We start from the raw sequence: 10507 nt of genomic DNA on the forward strand, positions 1-10507 counted from the left end.
GGTGACTCACGGCAGCCCAGCTCCAGGTTGAGCTGTTGTTCAGCATCTTAGCTGTAGAGGGCAGTGTCACTGGTCCTCATATGTGGGATCCGAACTGTGGCCCTCTGGCGTCCCAAGCCAGCTCTTAACCACTGCGCCACTCGGCCAGCCCAGATACGGATTGTTTTGACTCACCTGAGCCCTAGATTGACTTTTCTCTTTTAAAGGTTAGTGCTCCTCTCTTTAGCATAAAAGTGTGAAAAACTTGGCACAGCTATCCACACCCTCCCAGCCTCTTTCTTGTGCAACTGAATGGGTGATACCAGTCTGGGATCCTCTCTGTGTATATTTAGCCCATTCTTGGAAAGGTCCACTCCTTTCTCACCTTCTGCTTGGTCATGTCTAAGAGTCCCACTGAGTATCTGTCGCAGTTGAGGAAGGCCCGGACTGTGTACAGGGCTTTGTGGAACTGTCTCTCAATGTCCGTAAGCTCTTCGAAGACTTTGCTCCCAGACCACAGCAGTATCTGAAGAAACAAAAACACAGTCAAAGTTTTTGAGGCACAAAGCAGGAGCTCACTACCTAGAGAATAACAGCCACTCTGTAAGTTCTCTAGAGTTTATCTCATTTAACTCTCACAGTAACCCTGAGATAGAGAAGGATAACTATCCCCATTTTATAGATGGAGAAACTGAGGTTCAGGGAGGTGAAATAGCTCACCAGCCTACAACTCCTTCCATTTCTTTTATCTCATAGATTGTTAAAGAGAATAATGATAACAAACATTGAGTACAAGTGCTCTACATACATGATCTCATTTACTATTGATGATAATCTTTTGAAGGTGGAACCATAATTATCTCCATTGTTCAAATGGGGGGACTGATGTTTGGAGAGACTAAGTGATTTGCTCAGGGTCTTAGAGCGAATACATGGCTTAGCCGGGATTCAAACCCAAGCTGTCTGACTTGAAAACTTGTGCAGATAATCACTCTGGAATATAGCTTTACAAACATCCACTACCTCATAACACCAGGGATTCTGGGGAGGGACTGTAGGCTGGTTGCCAGGCACTTTTATTTCCACCCACCTTTTCAGCCTGACCACATCAATGCTTCAGTGAAAGGATGTGCCCAGTTCATTCCCTTGAACCACACACTTTACCTGGCCACGCCGAGTCTCACAGTTGTGCAGGTAACTCAGGTGGAACACCTTCATAATTAGATTTGCAAAATTGAGATACTTGAGAAGAATCTGAAAATCGAACAGCAATGAGAGGAAAAAGATGAAGAGAAACCCCTCCCCTGGCCACGTCTACCGCCAGGAAATGTCTGAACATTTTTAAAGCTTCATCAGAGGCAATTTGAGCAGCTAAGTCATAGAATGCTGACACATAAAATGTTGCATTACAGGAGTATAAAACACAGAATGTAGAATGTCAATGTCAATAGGGGTGTATTAATGAAAAATAGCTATTATTTATTTTGCAGTCCCCGTGATAAGTCATTTATGTACGCGTATGCTATATTACCTGATCACCACAAGTTACTCCAAAAGCTAGAGGTTGTAAAATCATCCCCGTTTTAAAACTGTTTATTTTAAAGCCCAGGAATCAGACACCGAGCTAGGGGAAGTCCCTCGTAACTATTTCTTACAAATAAGAAAACAGAGGTTCAGAGAAATTAAGTAACTTGCCCAAGTCAGCTAGATACCATTAATAGCAGAGCCAGAATAATCGTCCCTATGTTCTTGGCTCCAAAAGGCCAATGTCTTAACCATTATTCTGACCTCCCTCCCTTAGAGAGCATCAGACTGACCCCCTTGTCTTGCAGATGGGGAAGCCAGGCCAAAGAGCAAGGTTCCGAGGACTTCCTGAGCCAGGAGAACGTGCTGGCACGGCCACCCCAGCAGTTTCTCAAGCGCTCTTACCTCTTCGTCTCTCTTGGTGAAGTGGGGCCCATCCACTTTATTCACGGCCATGATTATGGCCACCACGTCCTTCCCATTCATTATGGGGGAAGCCAAGATGTTCTTGGTCTGGTACTCTGTGAGGTTGTCCACGAAATCACAGAAATGCTCATCCTGAAGGAAGACAGAGATAAGCATGGGCGAGCAAATGAAGAGCAAAGACAAGAAAACAACCAGAGCACCGTGTGCCCATGGTAGCGGGTTGGGTGAGGGGGCTAGCTATTCTCTTGTTGACAAGAGAATGAAGACATTTCCATCTCCTCCCCTTCAGTAGGGGCAAGGCAGTCAGAGAGGATTTCTGCCCTGGAAGCCTCTAAAGTCCAATAGAAGAAGAAAGTTTGAGAGTCAGCCTACTGAGGGCTAAGGAGGAGATGTGAGCAAAGCACTGTAGGGGGCCTGGGAGGAGGGTATGGGTGGTTGACTGCCTGGGGCGGAAAGTTTAGAGAAGGCTCTCTTGAGGTGATGACAGTTAAGCCCAAAATAGAGGCTTGAGTGAGGAAAAGACCTTTGTGAGTATAAAAATCACAATTGCTTAGCAGGCATTATGCCTGGCACTTTACCTGCAAAATCTCACTTTAATCTTCCCAGTAACCTGAGATAGAGACTGTCAGTAGCCCATCTTCTAGAAGAGGACTTAAAACTCAAGAAGGTTAGTGTTACTTCTTACGTGTGTGTGTGTGTGTGTGTGTGTATAGGGTGGGGGTGGGGGTGGGGGGTTGATTCCAAAACCTGCTCTCAGCTCTGCTGCTTTTCGGGGAAGCCTGGAGGAGGTTAGACCTGGGTCCAGGTCATTGAACAAAAGAACGTATTACTTTCAGCTTTTTTAACAATCTAGTTCTAGCTCCACACAGACAGTCCAATGGATACCCCCATTCCACAGATCTTAATGGGAGCCCCACGCTTCACCAGGTCTTATGCTAAACACTGAGGATACAAGAGAGACCAACTTTCAGGTCAGCTCACAGCAAAACCAATAATAGTAGTACACGACATAGGGGTTGGCTGAAAGCTCTGAGAGTACAGAGGAGAATCCCCCCACCCCACCGTATCCCCCGCCCCCCTCCACACACACACACACTCTACCCCTAAAGCAGCCTAGGAGGCCAGTACAGGGCAGTGCAGTCCATGTGGTCAGAAGGAGGGGACAGATCCTGAATTGTTGCCCTAAATCCAAAAGAATCCACCTTTCTGTTACCTGGTAGCCGTGTGAGGTTTCCCAACTGTCAGCATTGCTTGGGACACAAGCCAGCCCAGACATGCACAGTTCATGCTGTTTTGAGGATGGAAATGTATTTCACAGAGCCAACTGAGAGAGCTCTGCAAGCTATGAGTGTGCAGAACCTTTCCCACGATACAGAACAGATGCATCTATGGAATTCTTCCACTTGGAGTGGAATTCAATAAACTGGCAACAGCATTGTTTTCAATGAAGCTATCTCAAACCAGGTGAAGGGCAAAGGAATTAAGATAAGCCTTGTCTGTGCTTGAATTAGCATTGGGGGATTAAGCAAAATCTCTAAAGAAGCATTAGCGGCAAAGTGTTTTTCATGTCATTCTCTAAGGACACTGATGTGTCCCTGAACCCCGGTCTGGGTGGGGCAAGCTCAGGTTCCTTTCTGAGGTCACTTCAGTCTTGCAATATTTACCTTTACCAGGGAAAGCAATACTTAAATTTCACCTGGATCTGAGCCAGATGTTACTAGATCTACCACAACCCTCTTTCCCGCTGAGCTCTCAGCCCTGGAACTCGCCTCACAAATAATTCCACAACCAATTGACTGGCGTTTGCACAATCATTGTCATCCTTGTATTTTCAGCATATGAAATCCTCTAAACAACCATGTCACAGAACCTAAGATTTTCAGAGGCAGAAGGGGCCTTAGAAGCTATGTGGCTCAAACTATTTATTTTAAAGCCCAGGACTCAGACACCCATTTAGGAAAAGCCCCAAGTCATTTATTCATTCAGCTAACATTAACAGAGCACGTTCTTGAAGTATGGTAGGCACTGTTCTAGACCCTAGGGCTGCAGCAGTGAACAGGAGGGGCTAACTTCTTCCCCTGGTGAAACCGGAAAAGCAGACCAATGGGGTAGGCAGACAAAAAGCAGGTAAACAACTAAGCATTCTCCCTTCAGGTTGTGGTAACCGCTTTGAAGGACCTAAACTAGATGATGCTCTAGAAGGTGTTAGGAGGGGATGGCAGGTCAAAGCTACTGTAGCTCATCATGGCAGCCAGGGAGGCTTCTCTGAAGAGGTAATGCTGAGAGCTGAAGGATCAGAGGAACCAGGCATGGGGCGCACATTCCAAGCGGGACACACAGAGAAGGCAACGGCCAGGAGAGGCCATGATCTGAGGAACAGAAAGGCCAGTGTCGCTGAAGAACAGGGAGGGAGAGGGAGAGTGTAGAGCAGAGAAGTTAGAGAGGTGGGCCTTAGAGGCCACCATGAAGGGTTTAATTTTATTCCAGTGCAATGCAACACTGCTTTTCCTCCCCAGATTCCTCAGTTTCTCTTTCAAACATTCACAGTGCCAAGCTCCATTGTATGTCATGCTGAGATCTATTAGTTATTGAATAATAATGATGTGCTAGGCCCAGAGCCAGACACTTTATATATATTATCTCATTAACTCTAACATCAGCCCTGTCACTTTCCCTGTTTTATAGACAATTCCTTTGCTGGCTCCATTTCATTCATTCATTTGTCCATACACTTATTCATTCACTCATTCATTCATTCATTCATTCATATTTACTGAGCACTGGCTCTGTGAGAAGCATTGGATATGCCAAGACCAGTAAGAAAGTTGAGGTTGTTCTCACTGGATTCTCACAGTATAGTGAAGACACCATGTAAAACACGAACCCACAATTCAAACCCTAATGTAGACGCCCCTATGGGATGAGTGGTATCCTGGAGCCTCAGGGTGGGAGGGACTTGATCTCTGAGTGTCTTCAAGGGACAATCAGTATATTGTCAGTAGTTGAAACCTCTCTAGCCTTCAGTTTCCTCTTTGGTAAAATCAGGGTGTTGAACCAAATTATCTTTAAGGTTCCTTTCTGGCCTAGAGTACTGAGCTCCCATTCTCATAGGAAGAGAGAGAGAGAGAGCAAGAGAGTAGGACAACCGATGTAAGAGTCTCTGGAAATAGCAGTCCTCTCAGGTTTAGTCTTCAGAAATGGGATTTCTTGGTTTCTAGGTAAAATTCAGTTTTCCTTTACTCTCACATTACTACCACATACCTGACACTAGATGTGTGGGTACTTTTTCCAACACTGACCAACTCTCCAACACCAGTTAGAGTGTCCTACAATTCAATTAAGTTCTGACACTATCTACCTGTACTTAGCAACAGATCCCACAAGTTAAGGGTTCAGTCCCACAAGACTGACCCCATTTCAGACCCCAATAGCAAATGCCAGGTTGTCACCTGTGATTCTGACTGACCACCTGTAAACTGGAGTTCCCACCATCCCCTCCTTCGGTTGGATAATTTGCTAGAACAGCGCTCAGAACTCAGGGAAACACTTGCTTATGTTTACCAGTTTATCATGTAAAAAAGGCTACAGATGAACAGCCACATGAAGAGATACACAGGGCAAGGTCTAGGAGGGTCCTGAGCAACACACTTCTGTCCCTATGAAGTTAGGATGGGCCACCTTCCTGGCATGTGGATGTGTTCACCAGCCCAGAAGCATTCTGAACCTCACACTTTGAGATTTTTATGGAGACTTCTTTACATAGGCATGATTCATTATACTCCATTTCCAGCCCTTCACCCCTCTCCAGAAAATGGGAAGTAGGGATGAAAGTCCCAAGCTTTTAATCATGGCTTGGTCATTCTGATGACCATCCCCCATCCTGGCCCAGCAAGAGTTGCCTCATTAGAAAAAAAAAGCACACTCACCACCCAGGACATTCCAAAGGATTTAGGAGCTCTGTATCAGACACTTCTATCACTCAGGGAACTGCAAAGGTCTTGGGAGCCCTGTGTCAGGGATCAGGGCTACCAAATATATATTTCTGATTATAGAGCATAATATCACCGTTGACTAGGGAAGGGCCACCATTTATTCATTCATTCAATAAACTGTACTAAGTATCCACTCTGTCCCAGGCACTGGACTAGGTGCCAGACACCAATGATAAATAAGACAGATAGGAACAGACAGTCCTCATGGACTTTCCTACTAGGAGATGGTAAAGAATTAATATACAAATAAATATTGAATGGCAAGTAGGTTTGCCAGGTTTAGTAGATAAACACAGGATGCCTAGTTACATTTGAATTTCAGGTAAATAAATTATGTTTTAGTATAAGTATGTCCTAAATATTACACAGGACATACTTACTTATACTAAAATATTATTCCTTTATCTAACAAATTTATCTGGCAATCCTAACGGCAAGTCTTCCTGAGGAGATCCCACGGACGAGTAGGAATTTGCTAGAGCATGGGGCGGGGAGCTACATTGCAACTTCTCCATTTCAAAAATGGTTTCCCGTTTCAAAAATGCCATGATTGTAACCATTTCCCAGGTTGTCTGAGGGCATGCAAGGCTCAGAGTACCACTTGTTGGTGGTTCAGGGACAACCCAGGCCCCAGCCTATACCATCTTCCGCCTCCTTTTTCATCCAACCTCCTCACCCCCTCCAGTCATGGTCAGAGCCCCAAATAGAGTAAGATTTCTCAGGAAGGAACAGCAGGAGAAGCAAACACATACAAAAGCCAAGTATACAAGGACTGCTGGCCTGGACTGAGTTCCCCTCCAGGCCTGAGTCACCAGCCAAGGACATGCCCGAGGCTGGAATCTTCAGAGAAACACAAGCATCACTTTCAGAGTGAACACGGGCGGCTGAACAGGACACAGCAGGCTGTCCCTTAGCACGGGGCTCAGCAAACTCTTAGGCCAGGATCTTTTAGACTCAAAACCCATCCTAGATACTCAGTCCCTCAACACCAGGGTTCAGAGGAGCTCTGGGCACCTCTGTTCTCTGTTTTTTTCTACAAATAGAAACTAAACTGAAAGCTGCAGAAGGGGGAACTTAGATTCTTCTCCAAACCCCAGGCAGACCTGGTGCAGCATTCATCCCAACAACAACAAAACAGTAATAACAGTTACAAGGAGCTGGCACTGAGCTATTATAACGTGCCTTGAACCCCGCCCGGTGAGAAATAACTCTCTTGTTTAATCCTACAACACTGCGGAGGTAGGTATTCTCACCCTATTGTATAAATTAACAAGTGAGCTCCGACGTGCTGAATACTTTGTCAAAATCGCGTTCTTAGAAAGTGGCCGAGTCATGATTCACACCCAGATCTGACCTCAAAGCTGCACGTTTTACCTTTCTTCCCTATGAATGGAAGTGGCCTTTGGTCCCAGTACTGTGTCCTCATTATAGATACGGAGGAGGTATGGAATAGCAGAGCAGTGAAAAGCATGGGCATAAGGCCAGAGTGCCCCGGTTCGCATCCCCACTCTGCCACTTCCTATCAGTGTGACTCTGAACAAGTTACTTAACCTTTCTGGGTTTCAGTTTCATCATCTGTAAAACGGGGATAATCAGAGTATGTCATAAGACCGTGACAATCCATGTTGGCTACAATTAAAGTCTAGAGAGACTTGAAGACAGAACAGACTCCAGTCCAGTTGGATGAGTCCTCAGGAGAGTCCCCTGGGTGCAGAACCATCACCCCTGTCCTTGGGTGTTCCAGGGGAAATGAGGGAGAGGAACTCATTGGGAGGTCCAGCCCACTGTGTTTCTAAGAAAACCATCTCCACAGAGGCCAAGCCTATGTTTCTTATCTTGCCAAGGAACCCAAGTCAAAAACATGACCCATTTGAATTCCCGCATCTATGGGTGTGAAATCTGGCTCTGCCTTAACTTATTGGCGACTTTGAGCAAGCCCCTTCCCAAGCTCTACTAGCTCCAGGCTTCTCATTCATTAAATAAAGGTGGTTGGATGAGATGATCTCTAAAGCCCCCTCCATCCCATCCTTTTAACCTTAAGACCCTCAATTTGAAATAAGGTCAGAGGTAAGGCGAGCACAAACTCATAAATATCCAGGCTGGATCTTGGAACTGACCGAACACAGGCTCCTGTGTTGGCCAGTGCAGCAGTAAGTGAGACCCACACGGGCCTTGCCATCATGGGGCAAACATTTTTTCGGGTAAGACAGGTGTTAAAGGAATTACAGCTGACCCTTGAACAACATGGGTTTAAACTGAGAGAGGCCACTTACACATGGATTTTTAAAGCCTGTGCAATTCAAACCCAAGGGTCAACTGTATTGTATAATTCCTTGATTTTGAGTCTTTTATGCAAGTGTTTACCAAGCATTTGCTTTGTGCCAGACATCTGCTGGGTCCTGGGATAAAGTAGAGATCAAGGCAAGCACGGTCCCTGGCCTCCAGGGCTTATTGTGAAAACTGGTTTTAAGATGAAGACTATAACAAAAGGATCTGGATGGCCTCCTTGAGGAAGTGACTTTTAAGCTGAGCTCTGCAAGATGAGTGGGACTTGGCCAGAAAGAGGGCTATGGGAACTGCATGCAGTGATTTGTCCCCAGAGATCAAAGGGGTCTTTGTCAGAGCTGCCAGTGGAAACCCACAGAACTCTTAGAAGAAAGAGCCAAGTGCTTAACCAAGTGGTCAAGGTTAACATTTCCAGTAATGAGACAGACTGCCATCATACTCATATGTCTCCTGATGTAATGAACAACAAAAAACACATCACCTCTGTGATATTCCTGCCAGAAACACACAACCTGAATCTAATCAGGAAGACATGTCAGACAAGCCCAAGCCCAAATGGAGGGGCATTTCTGCAAAATAATTGGCCTGTACACTTTATAAACATCCGCATCATGAAAAACAAAGACAGACTGAGGAACTCATGCAGATTCAAGTAGACTGAAGCGACAGTGCTCTATGGGCCCCATTGAGACGACTGGCAAAAATGGAATATGGACTGTGCATTAGAGAATAGTATTGTATCAAGGTTACATTTCCTGCGTTTCTTCATTGTACTGTGGATATGTATGAAATGTTCTTGTTCTGGAAATACACAGCAAAGCGTCGAGGGTTAAAGGGACATGTTGTCTGCCAGTGACTCCCCAGTGGGTCAGAAAAAATGGAGACATAAAGCAGATGTGGCAAGGTGTGAACAACTGGTGAATTTAGATGAGAGATACACAGTTCTTTTTACTATTTTTATACTCAACTGTTAAGTTTGATTAAAAAAAATGTTATAGAAAAGTCAATAAATAAGGAGAAGCCCTAAATCAATACCAGTCCAGTCTCCATGGCCAGCAGCTCCCCACCTCACTTGCACCCCAGAACCCCATAGATTAATGCTTTCCTGCCCTCCCTTTTATGGGGAAGAGGGTACCTCTCCTGTGTTGGGGACGTTGACGATCTTTTTAGAGTGTGCGACATGGCCCACCACACCCATGTCCACGGGGAACACAATCTCCGAGTCGGGCATCACCAGGCAGTCCTCAAGGGCCGCATCTTTGTGGACATTGAAGAGGCGGGTGGCTAGCTCCGGGATGCCATTTCGGGCCCTGTACATGAACAGGCTCATGCGGTCTGCCTGCAGGAGGAAGCACAGCTTGTTCATGACGTTGAAGATGCATTTCTCAGCCTGCAAATTCTCCTTCAAGTCCCGCAGGAGGTCAAAGATGATTTCACTCTCTTCCACGCTGCTCAGTGAGTGGTAGTTGCTGAAGTCCACAGCTGCCTCCTTGGCCCCCAGCAGGTCTGAGATGACCTTGGCCCGGTAGCGGAGGTCATAATACTGTTTGGCGAAGCCAATATTCGAGTCCAGGAACTTCTCCACCTCCTCTGCCGTCACTTCGGCCATGACTGGGAAGTCCACTGGCTACTTCTGTGGAGGGGCTGAGGCTGGACTTCCCAAGGCAGTTTTGCCGTCTGTGGCAAAACCAATTCAGCATGCGTTCTGCTCCACCTGGCCTTCTCTGGGTCTTGTCTGTAAATCTCTCTGATATGGTCACAGAGGAGAGGGAATGGGGCTTGGGAGATTAAATCATTAATATTCCCCATGAACAAGGATTATGAGGATCAGAATGTGCCAACTGCTGCTGGGCCCCAGATGGGAGAAGGTGAGAGATCTCTTTTCACCTTGGTCCACTAACAGTTGAGAAGAGATTTCTGCACAGAGCAGGAAGTGAGCTCAACTGAAAAAAAAAAAAAAAGGCACTGAAGCAGAGGCTGCACAGTGGCAGCACAGAGACAACCTATTCCTGTAGATGTTTTTCTCTGCCTTGTAGGGTGTTTCTCAACCTTTGACATAGAATTCTACATTTACTGCTTAGGAGATGTGTCTGGCTTCTCTTGGAGAATCACAATCACCTAATAACGGTGTTCACGTTCCTCCACGAACGGCAAGACTGGCCTGAGCTGAGAGGGACCGCCCACCCACTTCTCATCCCCTCCCTCCATTTCTCCAGGGCATCTCCAAGCTGGGGCTTCACGTCTCATGCTCACCACTCAGCCTGCTTCCTTTGAATGCATCACGAGACTGGCACGTACGG

The 10507-nt window shown here is 46.1% G+C and overlaps 1 protein-coding gene across 3 annotated transcripts in view; it reads right to left on the minus strand.

The window, feature by feature from the left end:
* Positions 1–9972, minus strand: part of PDE6A (phosphodiesterase 6A) — a 59371-nt gene extending 49399 nt beyond the window's left edge. For 2 of the 3 annotated variants that reach the window (XM_019630082.1, XM_019630083.1), the window contains exons 1-4: positions 9343–9972; positions 1909–2061; positions 1144–1233; positions 365–505 (exon numbers count right to left, since the gene is read on the minus strand). In XM_019630082.1, the coding sequence (XP_019485627.1) occupies positions 365–505; positions 1144–1233; positions 1909–2061; positions 9343–9816 (858 nt within the window). In that variant the 5' untranslated portion in view covers positions 9817–9972. The remainder of the gene's footprint in view (positions 1–364; positions 506–1143; positions 1234–1908; positions 2062–9342) is intronic. The other variant, XM_019630081.1, reaches the window with a different exon arrangement.
* Between the last annotated feature and the right edge of the window lie 535 nt (positions 9973–10507).

Source organism: Hipposideros armiger, unplaced genomic scaffold, assembly GCF_001890085.2.
Source record: "Hipposideros armiger isolate ML-2016 unplaced genomic scaffold, ASM189008v1 scaffold_888, whole genome shotgun sequence".
Lineage (NCBI taxonomy): Eukaryota > Metazoa > Chordata > Mammalia > Chiroptera > Hipposideridae > Hipposideros > Hipposideros armiger.